Source organism: Parus major, chromosome 4 (genome assembly GCF_001522545.3).
Source record: "Parus major isolate Abel chromosome 4, Parus_major1.1, whole genome shotgun sequence".
Taxonomy (NCBI): domain Eukaryota; kingdom Metazoa; phylum Chordata; class Aves; order Passeriformes; family Paridae; genus Parus; species Parus major.
This window is the reverse complement of record NC_031771.1, coordinates 57,371,587-57,397,404: the sequence shown is the minus strand read 5'-3', so window position 1 is coordinate 57,397,404 and position 25,818 is coordinate 57,371,587. Positions and strand designations below refer to the sequence as shown.

Genomic DNA, 25,818 nt, shown 5'->3' with positions numbered 1-25,818 from the left:
TTTGAGCCTCCTCTGACTAAGACATCTTTGTACTTCTTAATAGAGAACTTTTGAACACCTTAATATCATTTTTTTTCATGGTATTAGGATAGAATTTGCATTTTTTAAAAATTAACTAAGCTCTTCACCCTTTTGAAGTACATATCTGTTTTAATTTCACTCTGATGGGTCTTAGGTCTCTCATAGATTGTCCTTTAAATCTAAATTACATCTGTGGCCAGAATGATCCTTTGAAGGCTCAATTCCACCGTTGCCTCTTTGTGCCACACAACCTTTACCATTTTATGGGTTTGCTGATATTCCTTAAAAGCTCTGATTTCCTTAAAATCGTGCTAAACTATTCAAACCCAGTGAATATGTCACTGTTAGAGGTGCAACCTTGAGACACTGAGCAGAATCTTGGTGTAAATGAGATGATTGTGCCCAAAAATGTCTAGGACAACATGCTGCCCTGAATTTCATGTTTGCATCAGATGTGTTACACTTTAAGGGAAATATATTTTGAGCCTTATACTTTTAGACTGGTCTTGGTGCAGAAGAGACTGTGGGAAGGATTTAAGAAATATAAAAATCTGTTCAATAATATTTCATTCGTTTTTCATACCCACCTTTTATGACCTGTAAAAATCCTAAATTTTTGTTTTATAAGTCACAGTCTCTGTTAAAGAGATAAAAAAACATCTGTAGCACATTGCAAGACCATTCTGTCTGTACAATTGGCTATTACCAAAGGAGAAAAGTTACTACAGCAAGTCTTTGGCTGCCTTTACCGCTACACACTTTAGAGCTCTAAGCCTTGGTAAGTTCAGTGGGGTGAGAATAGGACTTTCATGCAGAAGTCAAGCTTTGGCTGAGCATGTGTCCCACATAGAAACAGGAATACGGCTGGAAGGTGTGTTTTGGAAAAGATTTGTGCATGCAGTAAGACATGCACATAGGGCAGCATGTCAGCATGACTTTCTACCTGCTAAAGAAGCTTTTCCTGCCCTTTTGTGAATTTACATATGAGTGGTATATGTTTTCTAAGCTGAGGCCTAACAGGTCAAAGCAGTCCCTGTGTGATTCTTTTTCTGTTTTGTAGGGAACCTTTGGTCTACTTGCTCATCACTCTCTCAGTTCTCATTGACTTCTGGAGCTATGTATCAGATTTGGTTGAAATTAGCCAGAATTTAATGTAAATAATAATTAATAATAATGTAAATCATGTAAATTAGATTATTCCAGTCTCACCATATTCATACAATACCTGGAATTCATGCCATTTAGTTTGGCTTGAGACTTGCTCAGTTTCTTTCTTTGTCTTGCACAGATATAAACATTGAATGCAGAACCAGTAGCAGTAGTGACTGTTCTGCAGAAAAGATGTTGGTATGTGCTGGGGAGACAAATGGGGAGATCTTTGTTAGAAAAAAAGGAGTTGGTATTTGCCCACAACTAAACCTGCTTAGAGATGAAGTGCTCTTGTGCAGTATAAAGGCAGCACTTTGATTGTGGCCTTTGTAATTCAGGAGTTGTCTGGACAGCAGACACATAACAAGAGTCAAATCAGAGTGGAAACCTTGATGCTGGTTAGCCATTTATTCTTGTTAGCTTCCTAGAGCACGGGTGGCTTTTTTCAGCTTAAAATGATGAGATTAATATGGATTCTTTGTCTTCATTTTTCAACCAGCAAAAGAGCAATATATTTACCTTGAAGGAAGAAAATATATGTGAAAAGTACTCACTGTAGAATCCTGGAAAAGGGAAATGCTGTTACTCCTTGTTCATTTATTAAAGGTGTTCATTTATTAAAGGAAGCACAGGCCTCCTTGTTGCCCTGTCACCAAAAACAAAAGGTTTAGCTCTAATTTCAAGAGCTGTACTTATGTAGAATGTTCTCAATTAATCCATCCAGCTACCAGCAAAGGAATTCCATGAGGTTTGAATGCCATTGGAGTTGAACAGGAAATTTATTTGCATCTGCATGGTATATCAGCACTTCTGTTTAACTCTGACATATTAAATAAACTTTCTTGGAAAATATGATTAATTGAAAGAGACATCAGGAATCTGGCTTTTATAAAGGTCTCCTGCAACTGTTTTCCCAAAATGGAACCCCAAAATTTTCAACCTAAAGGAATCAAGTCTTAGACGTCTCAAAGACAGTCTGCTTTCACAGCCTTGCAAAACTTCATCAGGGAGGCAGATGAAAATAAGCACTCCTCACAGTAAGGCAGATTATACTCTGAAAGCAAACATGTTAGTGAGTACCAGGGAACTCACATGAGGGAGGAGAGAGCTGCAGGAAATGTTTCAATCATTGCCTGCACCTTATTACGCACATAATAACCCAGCCAAGTACAGAAAGCCTTCTGAGATCAACCTTCAGATGTCTGTCATTTAAAATTCTTCATTTGTCAGACATACCTCGATCCCTGCTCATATGCCAGTGAAGCTGAAGCATCCTCTGGAGCACAGATGTGTTGTTCTGTTGTATTCTGCGGGCACACATCAAGTACCTGCTCTGTGAGCAGCAGGGAGTGATGACAGGCTGCCTGGGGACCAGCAGCCTGCTGTGCAAACACAGCACATCTCCTGCATTTTCAGCCCTGTCTCTCCTTTCCTCACCATGTTTTAACATGGGGCTCCAGTACTATCACAGTCAGTTAAGTCCAAATATTTTCTAGCTACCTAAGAATTATTTTAGATCTCCAGGTGACACTGGAAGCAATTTGTTGAGTTTCCTTCCACAGCAGCTGGCCAGCAGTTTGCTGTTGAGAAAGAAAATTCCAGGCAATGACTCCTCTTTTTAATCTGCTGTGCAGCCTCGAGAATTGGCGCTTTCAGTCCTCCACTGAAGACGTTCCCCCCAGGTCCCAGTCTCCCTCTTCCCTCCAGCAAAGCCATCACTGTTCTCACTGGGAGCCTCCCCACTGTCCTCTGCCCCACGGGACTTTGTCTCTGGCCCCAGAAATTGGCATGTAGAAGATGTGACACACTTCCAGCACTGCTCAGACAATGTTAAATAATGGTGGCTGGGATCATTGTGAATTAACTTCAACCTGTGAGCAGGTTGAAGTTTATAATAATAATAATTATTGTGCAGTTACCTGGGCAAAGGCCACAAGCACCTTGAGTTCCATACTGTAGTATTGTGCAAGTTCATCTGTTCACCTTCACTTCTCTACTGCTGTGTCTGTGTTTTTGTGTTTCAGAGGCATGGCAATGTGAAAAACCCCACAACCTGTGGAAGGGGGAAGGGGTGGTCAAATGCATTACTGGGATGGAGGGGGATGCCAGAAGAGCACTAGCTGATTCACACACAAATCAACAGAGTCAACGATCACCCAGCCAGATTACTGAATTATCCATCCTGAACCAGGATGGTTTCCAAATTCAACATTGCAGATTCAGCTCATGTAATTAAATGTGTTTCAGAGGCTTGCCTCACTGCATGCCTTTATTTTGCAGAAAGTGTAGGAAAAAGAGGCAGCTACCATGCACACCACAAATCCTGATTCTGCTGTACTTGGGAAGGCTGCATAACGCTGGCTGATAATTAGTTAATAGATATCTCTATTACATAAAAAAGCCAAGAATATATTCAAGGCAAGGTATTTGTCATCTCTTTTTGAGACTTGGCTGCAGATGCCATATATGATTGCAGTTATTTCTAGCTACCCCTTTCAGGGAACAGCTCCATGTCCCCCAAAGCCAGGCAGGGCTCCCCTAAGGCAGGATGTTCCTGGAAATTGCTTTAGCTCTTTTCTCATACACCCACCCCTCAACCGAAGCATTTATCTGAATATCTTGAGTCAAAAGCTTTTAAGAGAAGGTCACAACTGCTGTACATATTCTATAGGGGTCTTAGGGCTCAAGTGAGTGTTCTCACCTGCCTTGGGCTATGCTCAGAAACATGTTAGAGTGGGAGACTTTGACAGTCCTTTTCCCAAGGTCAGGAGGGCTTGGGCAGACCTCTGTCTTGCATTAGCCAGCTGAATCTGCAAGCTATATAATGGCTTGCTCCTTGCAGAACCCTCAGCAAAGCCCATGAATGTCCCTTGAACATATCCTGTGCCTTCACCAGCAGCAACCTACACAAAACCCCTCATTTGCATTTCTCCATCACCCCTTTATACAAAAATTGGGCTGCTACAGCATATTCTGAGGATAAATATTCCATAGTTGTGTCCTTCCAGGAGAAAAAGCACATTTCTTAAATATAAAAGCAGATTTATTACATGAGAAAAAATGCACGGTGCATTTTGTCACTAGGTTTTTATTGCTTTCTGATCAAGAGGGAAAATGTTTTATTACAGCAGCAGTTGCCAAGTCAACTGCTGTGTCCCAGCCATCCCCATGGAGGGGGCAGCATGTCACCTGGTTCTGGATACATAGTCTGAGGAGAACAAGAGCTTATTTTAGTCACATATCGCCAGTTTTAATGCAGCCCAGGTTTTCAGTGGTTATTTACAGGCTGGTTTATGACCTGTTGTGACATTGCTCTGGATTTACTCCAGTTTTTAGTAGGCTGGACCTCACATGTTTGACTGTTTTTTTATTGTCAGCCACAAGGTCTGAAAAGGTACTGAAGGTACTCCCAAATTACCACAGCATGGCTTGTGCCTGTTAGTGATGGGAAAAGACTGGTTGTCCCTTCCTCATTGTCTTGGAAAGAAAGCCTGATCATTTGGTTATTGTATCTTCTCAGATTTCAGGGTGTATTCTCCAGGATTTCTGGCACAATCTCAAACAGGCAATGTGCCTAAGGACTTTTTAAAGCCTGTGCCATAGCAGAAAAGCTTGTCTGGTCTACCTATACCAATTAATCTTTGAGCTGCAATTTGTAGCAGTAGGTACAGGCATTTACTGGAGCTTTACTGTTTGCCTTCTTATTTATAACTTGTCCTCATGCTCAGCACTGGAAATTCTCTCTCTGACTCTTTCATACATCAGCCTGAAACAAGTCCTTTAAAAATGTCTGTTCTGCTTTCTGCAAGCACAACCTGGCTCTGCAAGAATAAACCTCTTCCCTTCCCAGCTGACTACAGAGTGTAGGTCCAGGGCTCTTCTGGGAGGTCCCCAAGCATCCATGATTTGTTAGGATTTGTTGCCTTAGTATCCTTGCTTTGTTATTTCTTAGCACAAGCATTGTAGGTGCACCCCCACTTCAGCATTGCTTCTGCACTCACATCTGTTGGCAGCAGCACACCTGCAGCAGGTGAGCTTGGCCAAGGGAATGAGACACTTCAGTGCCTTTCCTCTGAGCTGGGGCCATGGAGTGACAAGGACATGTATGTCCTGCTCAGCATTCTGCAGCCTCCATAGCTGTGCTACTCCTGTTCTCGTGTTTGAGGAGCAGCAGCAGCAGAGGCAGCAGCTGCAGCAGCAGCGAGATATTGTGTTTCTAAAGGGTCCATAGCTTGTCTGGATGATCTGAGGACAGAAATCCAGGGTGATCAGTGTCACTTATGGCTCTTACTAGGATACTGCTGTGATACTACCAGTAAGCCATTCCCCTATGATGGTAGGGTAACTGAGGCTTCAGTTTACTAAGCCCAACATTTATAAGCATGAGCTTGTAATTATTTCCCCACTAATATTGAAAAAAAATCCCAGACGGTTTTCTTAAACTCAATAATGAATGAAAGCACTAAGACTAAGCTGGGTCTCATCAATTTCTCTGGAAATCTCCTCTGCATGAACCAGAAGAATAACTGAGATTTGGTTTTATCCACCTTCTTTTAGTACTAAAGTTTGCTCAGTATATATTGCTCTGTAGTGAATATGCCTTCTTATTACCAGTTATTTCCTTTCCTCCTCCATTGCTTTCTAGAAAAGCAATACTATGAGCAGTAAAAGCACAGCACAGTCTACTCCTATATGCTACTGGAGAGAAAAATTATCCTTGCCCCTGGAGTACAGGCTTTATTCTTTGGCTGAGATAAGTGGCCTTGAGAGAGCCCTGTGTGAGGAGAGGAAAGGGACAGGCAACAACTTTTGGGCCATATCAGTATCAGAACTGCTAGTAACCAAGTTTGTTTAATTCTCTAGTATTTTCTTTTGGTTTTAAAGTCACACAGATCACACAGGGGGATTCTAGATGATGGGTTTTACTTGGGAAAATAATCAGCTATTGCTCAAAGTAGACATGATCACACACTGTTCCAGCAGGTACCTGTTTAGAAAAAAATAAATAAAAGAAGTTTGTGCAAGTGCAAATACCAAAAACACATTAGTGTAGAGTCTGGGAATTAGGGCAGGAAGGGAAGGAGCTCATGGATGGTTGGACTTTCTGAGTGTGACAGTCACTTCAAGTCCTATTTTCTCAGTAATTGACTAAAGGGAGGATAGCTTGAGGAAAAAGTTGAAGTATCCCAATGAGGCACTGGGAGCCACAGCATTCAAAGATGTCCTGTGGTCCATAGTGCTGGAAGCATCTTCTGGTTTGGGTTGGGAAAGAAGCAATGGGATGGCTGAGCAGAGAGCACAGCTACTGACCAGGGAAGAGACTCCTGCCCTTTCTGATTAATTTTAACATTCTGTTCCAAACATTAGAAAATACATTTGCAACAGATGTTTCACGGGGAGAAACCTCTTTAATCCCTTCCTTCAGGCTAAATAGCTTTACAAAATCCTCCCCAGGGCTTTGAAAACCCAGTAAAAGTAACAGCTGAGCTACAGATGATAACTAATCTTGCTGTATGTGTTTGATCACAAAATGGATAGCCAATAATATGTCACATGTAAGAGCTTTTTTGCTGAGATATGAGTTGCACTTCTAAAATCTCCTGATACAAATTAAGAAATTATACAATTGACTGTGTCCTTGGGTCATCAAGCATCAACCACTTCCAACACCAGTAAGATGAACATAGGATCTACCAGGATAAATTATATGAGAGATGACAGAAGATTGACTTAATGTGATTTAAGCATCAAAATATTACTCCATAAGAATAGAAATAAATTTACTTCCACATCCCAAATTATATATTCATATTGGGAACTCTTTTGAATGAATGTTTCAATCACTGGAAGCAACAACGTTGGAGTTAGACCAACACTGAAGAGTTTGGAAAATCCCAGCTGTGAAAACTGTTAGAAGACTTGTAAGCAGCTAGAGACATAATGCGAGATATTATTAACACTTTTTACTTGCCATATTGCCTGGGGACCTAGATCAGGAATTTGAACCTCCTTTGAGCTGGGCATCATGCATAAATTAGAACATATCTCTTTAAATTAATAGAAAATACTATGTTTAGAAACTGCTACATATTAAGAAATATGGTTTCTTTGTGCCTCCATCTATGTGCTACTCAGAACTAGTAACTCCTTAAACAGGGATTTTTTAGCTGGAAAATCAGCAGCAGAACAGGATCTGCCAAGAGACAGGTACAGATTAAACCACTGGCTTTAGGCTTTGCATCTTCTGGAGTCACAAAGCTACATCAGCATCTAAATTGTTCCTAAACTTAGATTATTTCTGAAAGGGAAGTTTGGCTTTTCCTTGTATTTCATTGAGCTTTGCTTCTCTATGTATATCAGTGGCTAACCTGTTGGAGCAAATACTCCCTGCTCTTGCAGAAGCCAGTCTGGGAAGAAAACAAAGGCTCAAGCCTTGGTTGGAGGAATCATATTAAGTGGAGCCAAAAACTCTGGGCAAAACCATTAATTATAATTTTAATTCCTAGGTTTTTAGAAGGTCAAAGCCTTCTTGTGATGAGTCTGCTAATGTTGCTTGTCTTTTGCAGAATCTTCACTTATCTCCAGGCCTCAAATTTCTCCATATGTCCCAAAATGTTTGCTTTCAAGATTTTCCAGGCTGGACTGGGATGACAGAGTCTGCTCCTGACCAGTGCATCAGACTAGAAATGATTGCAGGACAGCACAGCCACCACTGTCAGTCCTTCAGCTGCTGGTTGTTCATAGCACTTCTTTATCCATGGCCTATGGAAATTAATGCATCTGGTTTTATTTCAAAAACAGTAAAGGGTTTGGATCTTTCCTACACTGAAAGAGTAACTTCAGGCTTGGTTTAATGCCCTGAGAGGTGATTTTTCCACACCCCTCCCTGCCCCCTGCCATCTCCATCCCTTCCCCATGCTCTCTAGAAGCATGCTTTTTGGTTTTCCCATATCATCTTCTGCTGTCTGCCTGGGGGCTGCTGTGATTCCCAGCCCAGCTGAGACTGTCCCAGGCCAGCAGAGGCAGATGAGAATTAGATGGCACACGGGAGAGGATAGAGGGGAGAATAGGGGTCCAACTCTCATAGTGGAGGGTAGATAATGACACGGATGAGGAAGAATCTCTTTGTGGAAGAGGAGGTCAAAGGACATGAGCAATTTGTCTGTTTGAGGGACAAAAACAAAGCTAAAAGGATTTTGCTAAGTACTGCAATGCTTCTCAGAAGGTCAGATAAATCAGTCCAAGGTAGGCAGATTCTAGAAAATCCAAAACTTGCAGCACCCATTTCAATGGGGCACTGCAGACTTAAGCACCATCATGAACACTAGAAGAGGTTTAAAAGAAAGGTAGACATGGTCTCTGCTTCTTCCCTCAAGGAGATGCAGCAAAAATGTATTTCCTTATCATTCACACTTTCAGCTCTAAAGACAGTCATAGGAATCTATTTCCTTCATTTTATGCTGCTTCTCCCACTGTCTTTATCTTTTCTTTCCCTCTGTAAGCCAAATCTATTGTTTTCACTTGAGGTCCAGATCTGATGACTTGTTAGCTTTCATTGTCAAGTATTGCTTTCTGTTTCACTACTGGTATCCTTCACTTGTACTTTGAAACAAAGGCACTATGCAAACAGAGAACAAACCATGTCCTACAGCAAAGCATTTAAGGCTCTTTTGTGTGTTATCATGAATTGTCTTCTATCACCCCATATTGTTGACTAACTGTGAAACTTCGTACTCTCTGCTATCCCTTGGATTTGGGGATCCAGAACATTTTTTTTTAAAATCACATTAAGGGCTTTTCCAACCAAAAATCTTAATCCCCACATCTTTATGCCAAGGTCCAAAGTTTGATGACCACATATCAGCATTCCTGTAGCCAGGCAGGAGGAGGGTCACTACTTCTGGTCCAAGTACAGCTGACTTTTGATGCTGTTTGGAAAGATCATGTGGCTATAAATTGTGACACATTTACCAGGCCTGTACTTCAGGTTTTTTTTCATGTTCTTTTCTAGATGTGATTCAGTACTATGTACATTTTTCAGAGATAAAAATACTTTCAAATTTTTTTTTATTTTTAACTTATTTTACAACACTATATGAAATCCAAGTCTTAAAAAAAAGAATATTTTTTTAATTTTAAATCTAAAAAAAATTTAAAAAACCCAAATACAACAATAAACTCCACAGGATGGTAAAATATACTAATAATTGGTTTATTTTAATTTGAAGATTATTCTTTCCAAAAACAGATAGATTTTGAAGAAAGGGTGAGGTCATACCAGCATCTAGAGAGTGCTTTAGCTACTGACCACCATTAAAACCTTTGGGTTAAAGATGAGCTCTTCGAGTTACATATGGGACAGTGCTGCTGAGTCTTGGTCCTGGCATGGGGCCAGTTTACAGCAGGCTCTGAACATCATCTCTCAGGACAGCAGACTTCTAGAGTGTCTGTGGTTCTACAGTTCTGTGTCTTTTACTGCTCCATATGAGATGGCTCTGCCTGCGCTGATTCTACAGGAGATATTTCCAAGCCCAGTTAATGGGAAAGCCCAGAGATGCTCTCATCTCTGAGAGGCAAAGTATTAATATGGCCAAAATTACACTTGGCAATAGTAGAAACCTATGTAAACCTACCTCCTCTTACTGTCATCCTGTCCAGACTCAGACCTCGTATATGAGGTGGGTGGTGGGGGTGATTCTTGTCTCCCCTTCCTGTCCAGGGCTGGCAGCCTCGCTCAGCTTTTTCTGAAGCACCTGGTTATCACTACCTGCATGTAGCTGTCAGCAACTGTGCTCTTAATCCTCAGAGAACTGGTCCAGGGCTTCCCTGGATCTCTCTAGAGAGCCTATCCCGGCTTTCCTGATTACCTAAAGCATTCTTGTGGAGGACAACTTAACCCAAAAGCATAATTGCAGGAGGACACTGAGCCAAATGGACCCTGGACTTGCTTGGCACCGCGCTTCCCAAAATAAAGATTAAACAGCTATTTTGTACTGTTGAACTGTCTCTTGAAGGGCCATCCTTTCCTAATTAAAGGTATCAGGAAAATAAAATTATTTGTCCTTCTGCTATCATTAGCACTGAGCTCTGCAGAGGACAGGCTGCCCATAGAGAGATCTTTAGCTCATGCTTCTCTAGACAATATCCCCCAGTAAGAAGGTTAACATTGCTTCACTTTTATTGCTCTAAAACTGAGAGGGCTTCAAAACCAGCCTAAAGCACAGCTTTGTTTTATCTGAACCCTGCTGCAAACCAGTCCATTAATAAAGTAATTGGGCATAGCCTGAGCAAATTGGAATCACACATTGCTTATATTCAGCTCCTAATGTGCTCATTCTCTGAGGGCTGAAAGACTGAGCTGCCATGCAGCAGGGTGGGACTCACCAGAAAGGACTACGTTGTGCAGGCTGGACTGTGAGCCAAAATAGCAGCCGCCTCTGTCGAGGACAGCTCATTTGCTTGTCTTTGGGGGACTTTGCAGGACAGAAATGCTTTGGTTTGTAATTTACAAAATAAACCACAGAGTGGCTTTCTGATGAAAGGCTCCTTCATATTAGGGCCAGAATAAAATAGGAAGGAAAAGAAGAAGGAAAGCATAAAAAGAAGGGGGAGCCAAGGATATAGGGGAAGTGTCCTATCCTGCAGGTCTGTCTCACCCCACTCTGCTGCCTTGGCTTTGCTGTGCTCCCTGCCTGGGTGATGTGCCTGCAGCCTGTAAGCAGGGGCAGGCTGTCAGCAAGGATCTGCTGCTGCCTCAGCATGGGGGAGAGCCGACAGAATCTCCTGATTGAAAGATCCAGTACCTGGGTTTGCAGGAATTGCACTTATCCCTGCCAAAACCAGACTGAAAAGAACCTACCCCTGAGATGATGGCTGGTGATGTTACCAGCCTAAGGAGTGTGTGTCTTTCAGCATCCCTGTGAATCTGGAAGGTAAGGTGGCACATGGCTGGGCACCCAGCTACATGTTCAGAACAAATATTCAAGCAGCAGCCCCAAGTTAGCTCTGGAAGGTGCTTTCCAGCACCCTAAAACTGCAGCCTGGATTTCCCTTTCTCCTAGCCCTAGTCCCAGGCTGAGTCCCAGGCTGAGTCTTAGGCAAGGCACGTTTGCCTCCAACTAGATCCCTCCAAGACAAGCCTAGCATGATCCCTTCCTCAATTGAGATTTTTATTTATTTTAGATCCTTTGCAGTTCCCTTACAGCTGCAACTTTGGGTTTTCTCTCTCTCCATTTTGTTTGGAAAGTCAGTGATAGGAAGGAAGAAGCTGGTTTTCTCATGGAAAATTAAATATTCATTTCAGACAGCCCTCTTAGTACCTGCAGAAAGAGCATCAGAGGGCACTGGGTCTTTGACCTTTTGCCTGTTCTGCAGATTTTACTGCTCAGTGTCTTAAACATATTAACTTAGCAGTGATGGATAGGAAATCTCACAGAGAGTATGGGGAGACTGAGGCCAGCACAGGTGAGGAAGTTAATTCAGAAACACAAAATTGACTTTTGTGATGTATTGGTGGCTTCCAGAACATCTCCATCTGAAACTACTTGGTCAAAGCATCACAGGCTTAAATTACAGAGTAGGGTTTGGCAATGACAAGAAAGAAAAGAGTTATAATCACTACAACAAGGATTTTACAGACTAAGGGAAATAAATACTTAAACATTAAAATGTTTCCACAACAAACCTACAGTCCTGGGTTTTCAAACCTCCATCAGATGTAAACCCTTTTAGGAAGAATGGCTAACACTGTAGCAGGGACCTGCAGTTGCTTCAGTCTCTGTGTTCATGTACTTGCCTCCTGGAAAGGAAGTTTCTGGCTCTCTCAGCAGATCTCTACTCAGCTTTCTTATCCATTTCTTTCCAGGAACCTTTTGTTCTTTCTGAAGGCAACAGTCAATAGTTACCTAATACTACAGAGACCTACTTCTTCTTGTCATGAAACAAAAGAAAATACTGTTGGCAATTGCATCTAAATAGAAAGTTACAAAATCAGGAGGAAAAGAAAATCAGTAAATTCATTTGGATACAATGGAAAGTCCTGCAATGTAATACCGTGTATACATCTATTGATCACCTGATGAAGAGTGGCAGAGCTCTATCCTTAAAAAAAATGTAATTTTCTCTCCTTTCAGATAATGAACAGCTTTCAGAATGGAGCTGTGACCAAGAGGTTTAGAGGCTGGTACAGGATTAAGAAAAAATTATTGACTAGGAAGGAAAAAAGGAATTTGTCTGGGGAAGAAAATGGCCCGTAAAAGCTGTATGAAAGTATAGTCAATTAGCTGCTGGAATGACTAATTTCTAGGTGGGTGGATCTGAGCAGACTGCAGAAACCTGTGTTAAGCCCCAAGGCTCTGCTCCCAGCACGTGGGAGAGGTACCTCAGCATGGGACCAAAAGCATGAGCACATCTACTGGGGAGTTTTGTGACAGTCAATAGGACATGGCCCAGAGGAGGCCAGGCAAGCTCTGAACCTCCCCTGGGCTGCAGTCATGAACCTTTGTTAGCAAAATAGAGACCTCAATCCTTGCCTCCTGGTACCTGAGCAGGAGTCAGCTTTTTAAAATTTTTATTCAAAAGCTTCTCTGAGCACTGCTGACTGGTTAAGACAGAGATGTGCCAGCAGGACTTGCACTCTGCTGGTGGTGGGCTGAGCATCACCTGCTGTTCCACAGGGCAGGAGGAGGCGATGCTCCCTCAGGGAAGAAGATGAGGGTAAGAAGGAGGAGGAGGAAAAGGAAAATGAAGAGGAGAAAATGATGGAGGAGATGCTTCTTCTCATCCTCTGCTGGTACCTTTTCAGGCTGTTACAGAGAACATTGTCCAAGAGAGAGGACCAGAGCACTGACCATACTTGTACTGTTCAGTGGTTTGGGAGCTCACCTGGCAAGAAACATCTTTTAAATTATGCCAGCTGTGTGCTTTGTATTAAATAGTCTGAATTAAATGACTAAAATACAGAAGGTGCCCAGTCTCTGGGACACAGACACCTGCAGGACTGGCCATGTACTCCATCTACCAGGCTAGAGAGATGTGCTGCTTCTCATGCACCCTTTTTCAGGCCTCCCCATCCCCACGAGCCTCTGGCACGATGGAGGGAGTCAGTGTCAGGTGCCCTGGGCCTCCCGCTATTTGGTGCACGCGGCTGGTGTGGGTGGGTTTCACTCAAGGAAAGGTTTGAATACAATTTCCCAGCTCTTACAGGAGCATTTCACAGTGAGACTGTTACATAAAAGACAGGTAACATCTCCTCCTCCTCCCCTGCCCACCTTCTGTAAGGAAATCAGCAACTAAAGTGCATTTTGTGAAAAACTTGTTCTTGACACTCCAGGTCAAGTGTTGAAAGTGCATGCTGATAGTGTAGGATGCTTAGAGGGTTCGGGGAAAGAAATCTCCCTGTTTTCAGCCCCAAGCTGGGGTTACTGGGGAGATAAATTGTGGGTGAATTATTTTTTTCGTGGGCCTCAATGAATTTAAAGGTAAAATAACAAGGAATATTCCCAGTTAAAACTGCAGCATAAGTGGCTATGAGTGACTTAAGGGTTAGGTTTTATGCCTGTTTTCTCCTGCATACACTCAGAAATCAGATTTCATATGTAATTTTAAAAATTGAAGAGTGTTGACAGTAGCCCACTAGATTCCAAAATGGCAGTACATACACTGCAGTATTTTAATTTATAGAATTGATCTGATATCAATATGAATTTATATTTTTTCTGTATTATGAAAATACCCATTGGCTGATTTGCTGCTTAGCAGACTTTCTCACCTCTGCCTTTAAGACTTGCTTAATTTGGAACCCACCACGAATGATGATTTCCCATATTGTCATTTGCTGGTAATATATTTACCCATATACTTTTTTCCTTTCAGATAGATAAGTCAGATGTGCACAAGCCACAACTGTTGGCTTATACATTCCAAGCTGCTTTTTATGTTCTTCTCCCTTCCCCTACAGCTGCCTATACTGTTTCTTACCTTATCTCATCATACATAAGGTGTTGAGGCCTAAAAAGTTGAAATTAAATGGCAAAACCAAACCAAAAGACAAAACCAGGTCTACCATCTCTGTAGCTTAAACTTTGAGTTACAAAAGTTTACTGAGGGAAGGAAATACACAGTATATTCTGGGTAAACTGTAGGTTCATAGTGAAAATTAATAATACTGGGAAAGAAAATTAATGGATTGAAAGATACTGAAGTGACTCTGTTCAGATGCTTTTAGGTTAAATAATGTATTCTGAAAAGTCACTTTTGTTCTATGGCAAGGTGGGAGCTATATGTTAATTTCTTTTATTCCTGGATCATTTTCTCTCTGAGGTGTCATCAAGTTGAGTTTTCAGTACTACATTGAAATGAATATTCATCACAGAGTTACAGCTTTTGAAAAATCTGTAGGGAAAAAGAAAAAAAGCCCCAAACCCCTTTTCTTCCCCCACTTCATGCAGCTCTGAACACACACAGCTCCCTTGGGTTAGCAAAGCAGCACACAGCGTCCATGTGTTTCTGGGCACAGGCTTTGAGCTCTCCAGGTGTCCCCTCATGTGGGACCAAGGGGTCAATTAAGAGTTTGGAGGGTTGAGTGCTGCAGGAACAATGAGGGTACTCCCTCAAGGAGACAAAGGTACTTGAGCTCATCACTGTCAGTCAGAACTCCTTGTAGGAGCTGGAGCACTTACAAAGCAGCTTTGGGCTGCCATGACCAGGACTGCTATGGGCAGTCCTCTAGTACTGAAAAAACCAACAGATTTCCAGGAAAATGGACAAAATGGCCTTAATGGGTGAGTAAAATGGTGTGGATATTGAACTGGGGGCAGGAAGTTTATGAAATAAGAGTGAAATGTGGGGTATGTCACAGCTCATCCTGCTCAGTAAGCAACAAGGTGGAGCCCTTGGCTCACAAGACAGGTAGAGCTTTTCACCAGCATCCTCTTTAAGAGCTATGTTTTAAAAGCAATTTCAGTGCTGTGGTGAACAACTCTGCAACAAATTGCAAAGGGGGTTTGCAATTTACAAGTTAAAGGGAAACCCTTTCACAAAGGTGAGATTGGGCTGGTGCAGCTAAAGCTCAAGAGATGGAGCCTCTGCCTGGCCCTCAGCTCCTGCTGCTTCCACTGCAATCAGTAAAATACCCTCAATGGGACATATGGTATTTGTCCAGACATAAATTGCCATTTTATTGACAAAATGATGCTATGAACAATTTTGATTTTTTTTCCCTAATTTTAACACATATTTTTTTTTTCCATCTTAATAATGATACATGGACTTTTGGGCTCAATAAGCAATAAAAATGCTGCATTTAGTGCCACATAGTGGTAAAAAGCCAAAAAACTCAGTGAGGCTGGATATTCTAAGGCAACGCAGAGTATTAGGTGCTAATGCTAAACTTGGAAAAGTAAAAATGCATTTCAAAAAATTAGGATATACTGATCAATTTTTGATATGTATCACCAAGATTTAATTGTCTGAGGATGGTTTATACCAATAGCTAGATAAATGTGCAATATAGGAAAATTTTGACTCTGTGTTTAGAATTAGCTTGTTTTGCAACACGCAAAGCATTTTGCTCATTTATAGCCTTGACAAAATAGTGAGGAATTGGCCCTTATAAGTGGCACAGCAGCCACAGGGCAGAGCTATGCTGGATTAGGGTTGTAAAGATATCTCAAAAAATGGCAATAATATGGAGCAGTCTCTCCAAGAAAAGGCTAATTTGGGATCCCTGGGTTGGGAAGACTTTTGCACATTTTGATGACTAGTAGTTTTCTTGCCCAGGTAATACAGAAAAATATTACTGTTGTCAATAAGACAGGTAATGGTACTTCTGCAAATGTCATGGATGCATTGTAATTCATCTGCAGCCATCCAGCATCAGAGCAAGCTAGATGAAACAAAGCCTGTATTGGTTAAACCAGGCTGAAATAAACTAATAAGACCAAATTTTCCCATTGAGCTCCCCAAAAGATGAAAACACCTCAAAAATGTATGTTTGTATAGGGTTATGAATGAGTCAAGCCTGTGGCCTAACTTCAGATTCAGAAAACACAGTGAAACTGAGCTCCTGTTCCTGCTTTTGCTGTGCTGCATGATCTTTCAGGGCTCCAGAGACACTTGTGGCACCTCTACCTACACAGCACATTTGCAGTAGGACAGGGAAATACTTGGCTGCTGGCACAGCATAGGAATAGCACCCAACAGTACTGTTCTGTAGAGGGAACTAAAGGAACTAAATTTAATGCTTTTTGCAGTTTGCATTGGGATGCTCACCAGAAAAGTGCTCCAAAATATTGATTTAATTCTCTATACAGTCTTGCTTCAGTTGCAGAGTTCAGGTGATGCGTGTTGCCTTCTCTCCTGAAAGCAAATTCTTCCACTTCCCCACATAGACATTTTTCAGGTAAGGAAGCAACAATTGCTGCCATTTTTGCTTCAGGCAAAAATACTATGGCACACTATTTGGGAGGGTATTTAAATTTATTTTAAAGTAATATCAAGTCTTACGGTGTCATAGAAAATAAATCTGTGTGATCTGGGTGAGATGGCTCACCAGCACACAAAACTTCACAGGATCCTCCATGCTGAAAAAAACCAGAAAATATGTTTGGAGTTGTTTTGCTGTTTTAACCAATAAAGAACCTACAAGGCAGCCCTGCAACAGCAACACAGCTGAGGGTACCAAACAGGCTTAAAGGTTGTGCCAGTGAGGCCTGTCCTGTACAGCTATGGTGGCGCATGTGTGGGTTTGGGATGCATCCCAGAGATGCTGATGTATCAAAACAGCCTCCAGCTGATTCATGGCTCTACCAGCCCTTATTCATGTGCAGCTTCTGGACTGGGATGAGTATTGAACCTTTTGGTTAAGAATTTTAAAACCAGAGAAAGGGAGAAACTACTCCATGTGAGTTAGTGGGAGTCATTAAACCCAGGCTGTTCCACAAATGAGAAGAAATTAGCATTCAGGATAGAGAATGAGCTCAGTAGGGTTTATTTTTACAGTCCAGCGTGCTTGCAAACTTCACAGCAGTACATGGAAGGAGTGAAGGGATCCATATCACTAGCATATGGAGCACACGCAAAGACAGCTTATGTGAGTAGTTTGACAACTATTTGGCTGCATTCTGCTCAAAATATTTGTGACAGCAGCAAGTCAGAGCTGCCACAAAGATGACAAATTCTTTGAAGTCCACTTCAGAATCTCCATTTTCATCCAGGTTCTTGAAGACTTTATCAATAGCATTCTTGTCCTTCCCAGACTGCAAAAGAAAAGGAGCAGGTTGAGGTGAGAGGATGCACAACCCCAGTGCAGCAGCTTCTCCAAACAAGGTCTTTGGTTGGGCTCTGGGCACTTGGAAAGGTCCCGTGTATTCCCACTATCTGCACAGCAGCAACAAGTACCAAAAGCATGTGCTCCTGCCTTAATTACACCTGAGAGCTGCAGTCATGCAGTGTCACAGCGAGGCGTGCTTGCTACATTTAAAACAGTGTTTATCACCATTAAATCTGTGTAGCACAAAGCCCTGAGGACCCTACCCAGATGAATTAAATGCCATGATTTCCCTATCCATTCCACTGGAAAGGCTCAGCTGAAGCTCAGGCAGTTTGCAGTTTAGCAAAAAACATGATTTCCTGGGGCAAATGTCAAATTGAAGCTTCACTGAACACTACCACCCCAGAAAATATGCAAACAGCCTCAAAAGTGCTTTGAGTGCTGTCACTGGTCTTATGGCCCAGGAAAAACTGCTCACAGGAGCTGGTGGCTGGGATAGTGCTTTCTGAAGCCTGTAGGATGCTGAGATTGGGTTAACACAGCAAATCTTTTTTAAGTTGTCATTATTCTTCTAAGTTGCCATTATTCTGATAGAATGACTGAGCACTATCGTCAGTCACAGTCAGCATGGCTTCATGAGAGGAAAGTTCTGCTTATCAAACTTGATTTCCTTTTATGATAAAGTAATCCACTTAGTTGACCAAGGGAAGCCAGATGATGTCATCTTTTTGGATTTCAGTAAAGCTTTCAGTACTGTCTCTCACAGGATCTTTTTGGATAAAACGTCCAGCACACTGGATAAATACATCATGGGATGGCTGAGCACCTGGCTCATGGGCAGAGCACAAAGGTTATAGTGAATGGGGGGACATCAGACTGGGGACCTGTCACTAGTGGGGTTCCACAGGGCTCCATGCTCGGCCTTGTGCTCTTCAACATCTCCATAAATGACTTGGACATGGGACTGGAAGGGACAGAGAGCAAGTCTGCAGATGATACAAAATTGGGAAGAGCTGTTGACTCTGTTGAAGGTAGGGAAGCCCTGTGGAGACACCTCAACAAATGAGAGAGCTGGGCAATCTCCAGCTTTATGAAGGGAACAAGGGAAAACTCTCAATTCTGTATCTGGGATGGGGCAATCCTGGATGTATGGACAGAATGGGGAATGAGATGCTGGAGCAGCACCATGGAAAGGGACCTGGGGGTCCTGGTCAGAGGCAAGTTGAACGTGAGCCAGAAGTGCCCTGGCAGCCAGGAGGGCCAGCCCTGTCCTGGGGGGCATCAGGCACAGCCAGGCCAGGGAGGGGATTGTCCTGCTCTGCTGTGAGCTGGGGCTGCCTCACCTCCAGTGCTGGGGGCAGTTTTGGGCACCACAATATAAGAAACAAAGTTCACCATTAGAAAGTGTCCAAAGGAGAGCAATAAAGATGGTGAAGGGCCTTGAGGGGAGGCTGTGTGAGGAGTTGCTGAGGTCACTTGGTCTGTTCAGCTTGGACAAGAAGAGACTGAGAAGAGACCTCATTGCAGTTACAGCTTCTCTGTGTGGGGAAGAGGAAGGGCAGGCACTGATCTCTTCTCTCTGCTAACAGTGACAGAAACCCAGGGAATGACCTAAAGTTGTGTCAGGAGAGGTTTAGGTTGGATATCAAGAAAAGGTTCATCATTCAGAGGGTCATTGGGCAGTGGAAGAGGATCACAGGGAAAGCGTCACAGCCCCAGCCTGACAGAGCACAAGAAGAGTTTGGACAATGCTCTTGGGCACACAGTGTGACTCTTGGCGATGTCCCATGTAGGGCCAGAAGTTTCACTCAATGAACTGTGTGAGTCCCTTCCAAGTCAGCATATTCTGTGCTTCTGTGAATCTGTGAACCACTACATCTCAAGGCTGATGTTAAGCAATGCATCATCAAATTATAAAGTGTTTGGTGGAGGGGTTTTTTTGTGTTTTTGTGGGTTGTTTTTTTTTTTGTTGTTGTTGTTGTTCCTTTTTGACAAAATATATTAAAATAAAAAGAAGCTTACAGGAGGGCTTTTTGGCGCCGATATCCGACTGGGATTTTCGAAGGTGCAATTTTAACATTAAACAGGAGATGGCAGTACAGACCTGTTAAATCTAGGAAACAATCGTGTGGCTTTTGTAGACGATAAAAAATCTGATATAATATTAGAAAGAAATTGCATAAACTTTTGGAAAATGTCCACCAATTTAAAACGATTACTACCTAAATTTAAATTTGAAGGCAATTTTTGATCATGATCTAATTAACAAAATTTCTCATACTGTAATTTAATGTTTCACTTCAAATATAGAACTTTTAAAAATCAGTAAAAATTGAAACATTTACTTTGATTTGACTGATTAATGTGTCTGGAAGGTTTAGTTAATTTTCACTTTGGAAATTACATTGTTTTAATTTTATAAGTGAATATTTCAAATTATTTAGTGAGCTACATGAACTAATAGTATCTGAATTACTTCTGAGATGCAAAAATAGGAATTGTTTTTTGGAAACTCTTTATAACTGAGTCCAGTCCTTCAGTCCTGTGGTATTTATGCCTGACTGATTCAAGACCTTTCCAGGCAGTTGTGGTCTGTGTCAGTTATAACAAAATCTAAGGCCAAAAGTATACATGAGTAACTAGAAAACACTTCCCTAGAATTTCTTGCAAATGAAAAAATACGCATATAAATGGCAGGAAAATGCAGGTAGGACTTTTTTTCTGAGGTTCTCAGAAAACTGAGGTTTTTCTTACGTTCTCAGTTTTTTTCTTGCAGTTATCAGTCTGGCAAGACAGGAAGAAGGAAAATTGTTGGTTTAAATGTATTTAAAATACCAGCTTAAAAATATGGGGGTTTTGTTTGTTTGTTTGCTTTTTGATTTTTTTTTCCTAGAAGAGGTAAATAAGGAAAGGGAGATGGAGACTGGAATATAAGAGGACAATTAGCTAATTCTCTTCCTGGAAAATTCCAGTTTTTCAACCAGTTGCAGGAAATAGGTAGAGCCGCTAAGAGCAGCTGTGGGGAACTGGAAAATGTCAGGCCACCAAACAGAGTCAGGAAAGACCTCTGAGCATCATCCCATTTGATAGCTGCCTGCTGCAGGGGCTCCCCAGCCTGATTTAGACCAAATGTTGAGTGTCTGGGGGATTTCCATGCCGTGGCAGAATTGTGGTTTTGTTGTTGGTTTAGTTTCTCTTTCCATGGAAGTGCTGCGGGTACCACGCAGCTCCATGCCCAGGAGCAGGACCCTTCTGCGGTGCTGTTGGGTCACAAACACTAATCTGTCTTACACAGATTTCTCAGAAACATTGGAATATATCCCCCCTGAGCCATCCAGGTCCTTATTCTGAATATTACACATCTTTAATTTGTGAGACACAACTCCAGCAGGCATGGATTTCATATGGTGAATTCATACAGCTTGCATGGAAAGATACTGGATTGTATCAAGTGCCCTGGCTGCAGTGCCCTGAAATAGCTGTTTTTACAAAACTGAACTATGCTGGATACAAAAACTGAGAGCCACACAAGGAGCATTTGGTTCTAGACTTTTGCCATTAAGAACAGTAACAAAACAGTACAAATAGGGAAACATTACTCCAGTGTGTTAAAAACAATATATTTTGAAGTGTTTTCTGGATTTTCAGTGAAGGGAAACAAATTTTTTTAAAAAGCGACAATTGAAATTGTCTCCCTGGCAGCTAAAGCTTTTACTAGAACATATTAAGCACTTTTGAATACCTACCAAAATGCACTTTATGATTCCATATGAATCTATATTGTACAACATATATCCAGGTCTTTCTTTTGCTATTAAAGACAAATGCCAAACAGTTTTCTCTTAATTCATCTGTTGTTCTGGTTTATGCATAATTTTGATGAGCATACTGATTATGTAGTATAAATACCTAGAGAAGGTAAATGTATAAATTTTTAGAGATTCCTATCTTCAATCAACATCCTCAATTGCTTACAGCACAACTACCTTCACAGAAGTTGTGACATGAAGTAGGATGATAAATCCAGGGATAAACAGAAGTAAGTGAATTCTGAAGTTGAAGCCAAATCTATTTCAAAGCCATTGTCCTGAAAACTCAAGTGATGAATTTAGCAAACAGGGAATGGCCCTGCATATCAAAACCAGTTTTACACAGTTTGTGCAAAACCTTTTTAAAATTTCATCTTTTCCTACAAAGCTTTGCATATTTTTGGCTGTAATTTCTCTAAAAATGTACAAAAAACTGTTTCTGCAGGCTGCTCCTGCACCTGCTACACAGAAATGGTGCCATGCTGTTCTCTTACCGCAAGGAAATTTGGGAGCTCCTTTTCCAGCAGAGTCTTTAGTTCTGCTTTGCTGAGGGTTTGCCTGTTGCCATCAGTCCTTGCATACTGGTCAAAGACAGCAATGGTCATTCCCATCGCAGTTTCCAGCTGAGACATGTTGCTTCTGGAGCCTGGCTTCCTCCTGAACAGGCACAGCCTCAGGGTTCTCGTGGAGGATGGAGTCTGCTCTGCTTCTGGGGTTCTTTATGCATCTGTCCCCTCCAATCAGTGGCTACACACCCAGGGGACAGTTATCCATTAGCAAACACCTCTATCGAGTACACACCTTCATGCCAACACCTTTTCAAAACTAAACATTTATTGCCTGGTGTGACTAGTACAACCAGTTGCTCACCAGTAGAAACCAGCCTCTCCTTCAAGGTACACAGTGTGACTAACAAACGAAAATCAGATTTTGTTATTGGCTGTTTGCTCAAGATCTGTCCTATCAGATATCCCTATGGGAGAAGAGAGTTGGCAGCCCAGTCTTGGTGCAGTATCTGCCTGCTTGGGAGGGAGAGGAGCATCTCACCTCTCCCTCACCACCATAGTTAGGGACTGTGAGGGGCTGCAGACTTGGGACTGCCCTCTGCCACACCGAGGACCTTGTTACAAACCACATAAATCACTAGCACACACTTGGGGTGGGATTGTCTAGCTCAAAAATAGAGATCTGCCGTCAGCTGACACAGTCCTCCTGGGCTTGTGCTCATTCCATAGCAGATGTCTCAAACAGGTCTAATGAACCAGCATCTCTCTACAGCCAGCAAAGGGAGCCCTGCCTCTGTCCAGGGCCAGCAAAAGGAGCCTTGCAGAGCTGTTCCACAAAGAACTTGCTCAGGTAGAGATATCTGAGGCAATAAATCTGATAATTGAGCAAACAGCCAGTATCAAAATTCATCTTCATCTGCAGTAAAATAACTTGCTATTTACTTTATGCAGTACAAATTTTGCAATAAAATGACTTGCACTGAAAACAAAAGGTCACTCTCAAGTCCTGTGTCCCTCCATGGCCCTTGATGAACTGTGTGGTTTGCTTGTAAATCCAAGTACTCCATCATTAGACACCAAACTGGCTGGTTCCTCAGGCAAAATCCATCCTCTTACATCAACAATATCTCAGAGCAAGATTATACATCCCATATATGTAGAAGTCTAGAACTGTTCTGAAACAAAACCCATAAAATTTTCCATCTTACATTTTCCAACATGTGATTCCAACAAGTTGCATTTCCCAAAAAATCACAGCAGCATCTCAGGCTGTATACTTTATTCAAACTGTTCATTAAAATTACTTGTTCCTGACTTCACCCTTATGACATAGTTGCAACTGATTTGCATTACAGGGATATGGGTTTTAAGTAAAGTTTGAAATTTTTATATTAAAGTGCATGTTGAAACCTGTGTGTTGAGTTTCCTCAGAAGAAGAAACAAGAATAGAGCAAACAACTGGCCCTTGTCAGCTATGATCTGGTCTTTGCACACACACACACACACACACACACACACACACACACACACACACACACACACACACAGTGGCAGTCTCTGGTGTGCCAAGTGCCAGCAACTTTCCTTTGTCCTTTTTTGATGTGAATCTGTAACATGAATATTAAACATGGCCAGTAAAGAAAAATCTATTCCTCCTTCTAAAGGAAAAAAAAATTAAAAATGAAAATGTTTATTTAATTCATTTTTATGACTTTGAACCATGAACACCAGTGTTAGCTTTAGAAAAGGAAAAAAGTGTTCCCAGAAGGGCAGAGAGGGAGATCAGCTTCAGTCAACAGGATGTGTCAGTATGTCCACAGTTCTGCCATGTAATGTGGCAGAAAAGTGTTCTCACAATTTTCCTCTGCAAACAAAGGTGACTCACAGTTTTTGATGATATGGCTGCAAAAGTGCTAAAACACAGAATAAACCAGAGAGCTTGAATTTGTACTCACAGAAAGGTCACCATGGTAGTGCTGCCTGGTTGGGTTTCTTTATTTTTCATGTGCATTTTATCTGTATTCATGCATGTGCACACACATCAGCACTGCTCAGAGTTTTCGATTCACGCTTTCTGTATTGTTTAAATATTTTCTTATGATGTGTTTGTCATTAAAAATAGAAGCTTTGTGCACACAGCACAGACTATTACAGTTGTTTGCAAAACCAAAACAGAGTACAAATAGAAGGCCCACATAGGAAAGCTGGCAGTGTTTTGATACCAACCCATCTGTCCAGCTCCCAAGTGAGAGAAGTAATTTCTGTGGGCTTGTTCAAATTTTCTATAATAATTGTAATGTAAATAATACTCATTATTTGATTCATTCAGGTTTTTCCTTGAAGAATGGTATAGGCAACAAATTGGATGAGCATTTACTGAGTTTTTATAGAGAATTAGGTCTTGCTGTTCCTAATTTGGACCAAAAGTTTAAATTATATATGTGTTATATATCTGGACTGTCACATGGATAATTTTCAAAACCCTCTCAGGTTTGAAATGCCAATTTTATGGCATTTGGTCAGATATTCAGGCTTTCATGAGATTGGTGTGACTGTGCTGATATTCTCTTGGAGAATAAATTTTATTCCATGCTCTGCAACAGTGTCTGTTTTGGAAAAGTCTGAAGAAATAGATTTATCAGTTCTACTGTAAAGGCCCATTTGTGCCACAGACAGATGAATAGTTGAAATGGGATAGTTGAAATGGTAAACTTCTACTAGAGCTTTTCATCTCTTACAGCTTATTTTATTCCTAAAGGTGCAGGAAGTCACATGAGAAGGACTTTTTGACAATTTCCACAAATCTGTTACGTATCTGGGTGGAAGAAGCACAGGAGGAAGAAAGCACAACCTGTAATTATGAACTTGTTATTTTTCTTGTTACTTGGCAGCAGTATGAAAAGCAATTTATTTTTCCCTTGGCAAGAGTAACATCTGAACAATAAACAAACATTTAATTTTCCAAATTGTGACAAAATTATCAAACTCCCCGAATTTTCTAGTGTCTTCGATAGTCTGTTTCAACTTCAAGTATCAACACACTTCATTTACTTTGCACAAATTCTCAAAATTTTCTGGAAATCTGGTTAACAGTTTTTAGAGGTAATTTAATTTCTGCAATACACAGTGAATTTATTTACATCTAGTGAGCAAATGATGTAGCAATTACTACATTACTTTGCAAAAAAAGTAAAAAAAATATCACATTAAACAGGCACTGGTGGAGCACAGGCAGAAGAGGAGTTCATACAAGCAGTGTGCTCTTCAGTGACACACTGGATAGGTCCTGTTAATTATAGACAGACCAGCTTTCATTGTTTTATTATCATTTGCTTCTCAGAATATCCTTAAAATGTATTTCAAAAATGCAATTAATAAGCTTACATACCATTTCAGTGAAGTTTAAAGGCAGGTAAAATGAATAAGTTCAGCTACCTGGCTGTGTGATTTCCTGAGTTGAGAGCTGGAGCAGTAGCACTCATCTGGCAAAGCAGCACCATGGGAAACACACTTTCAGCACTGCATATTGACTCTAATCAAACACATTTATTAGTGCAGGAGACATACCCACATTAGACTGCAAAATCACTGAATCCATTTGCAGCCAATAAATTAATATTTGCAGGGTAAATACTTCTGTCTAGTTTTCAGTCCTTGTTTGAATAATTTCCTGGATGCCATTCTTTGCAGTGTTCTTTTATACCTCAGTTTTAAGTTCTTGATATTTAGTCTTCCAAGAATACATTTTATTTTTAGTTGTAATGACAGAAAAAGAGGTCACACCCTAAGGTAATCAAATGTTGTCCACACAAGTGCTGTAGTTTCTCATTCCAGGACTCCTCAGCCAGTCTCACACCAGCAGCCCAAGTGTCATTTGCTCTACTTTAACACTTATATAAAATCCCACTCAGCTATCAGCCAATCCTGCTGAGCTGTGGTGAGCATAATAAAAAGTTGCTCTATGGCATGGTCAGAAAAAATGGGGAAAAAAAAGAAAAGAGAAGGAAAAGACAAACGAAGAGAAAAGGAAAAATGAAGAAAAAGAAAAAGAGAAAGAGAAAGA

General features: G+C 41.3%; 1 protein-coding gene across 3 annotated transcripts; it reads right to left on the bottom strand.

Annotated features, from left to right (window-relative positions):
* Positions 1-16,579: 16,579 nt before the first annotated feature.
* S100P (S100 calcium binding protein P) lies at positions 16,580-25,607 on the bottom strand. 3 transcript variants are annotated; one of them, XM_015623600.2, is made up of 3 exons: positions 25,144-25,607; positions 21,744-21,996; positions 16,580-17,426 (listed from the first exon to the last, which is right to left on the bottom strand). In XM_015623600.2, exons 2-3 carry the CDS (start codon positions 21,879-21,881, stop codon positions 17,277-17,279), a joined length of 288 nt encoding a protein of 95 aa, XP_015479086.1. In that variant the 5' UTR covers positions 21,882-21,996; positions 25,144-25,607; the 3' UTR covers positions 16,580-17,276. The 3 variants fall into 3 exon arrangements, with proteins under 3 accessions (XP_015479086.1, XP_015479087.1, XP_033369797.1); XM_015623601.2 differs by having other exon boundaries at positions 25,191-25,607; XM_033513906.1 differs by lacking the exon at positions 25,144-25,607 and having other exon boundaries at positions 21,744-22,848.
* Positions 25,608-25,818: the final 211 nt, after the last annotated feature.

What these genes read in the sequence shown, in the direction of transcription:
- S100P (XM_015623600.2), bottom strand. Translation starts at nt 21,881, where the DNA reads ATGTCTCAGCTGGAAACTGCGATGGGAATGACCATTGCTGTCTTTGAC. An exon ending in AGCTCCCAAATTTCCTTGCG is followed by an intron (nt 17,427 to 21,743) that starts GTAAGAGAACAG and finishes TTTCTTTTGCAG; the next exon opens with TCTGGGAAGGACAAGAATGC.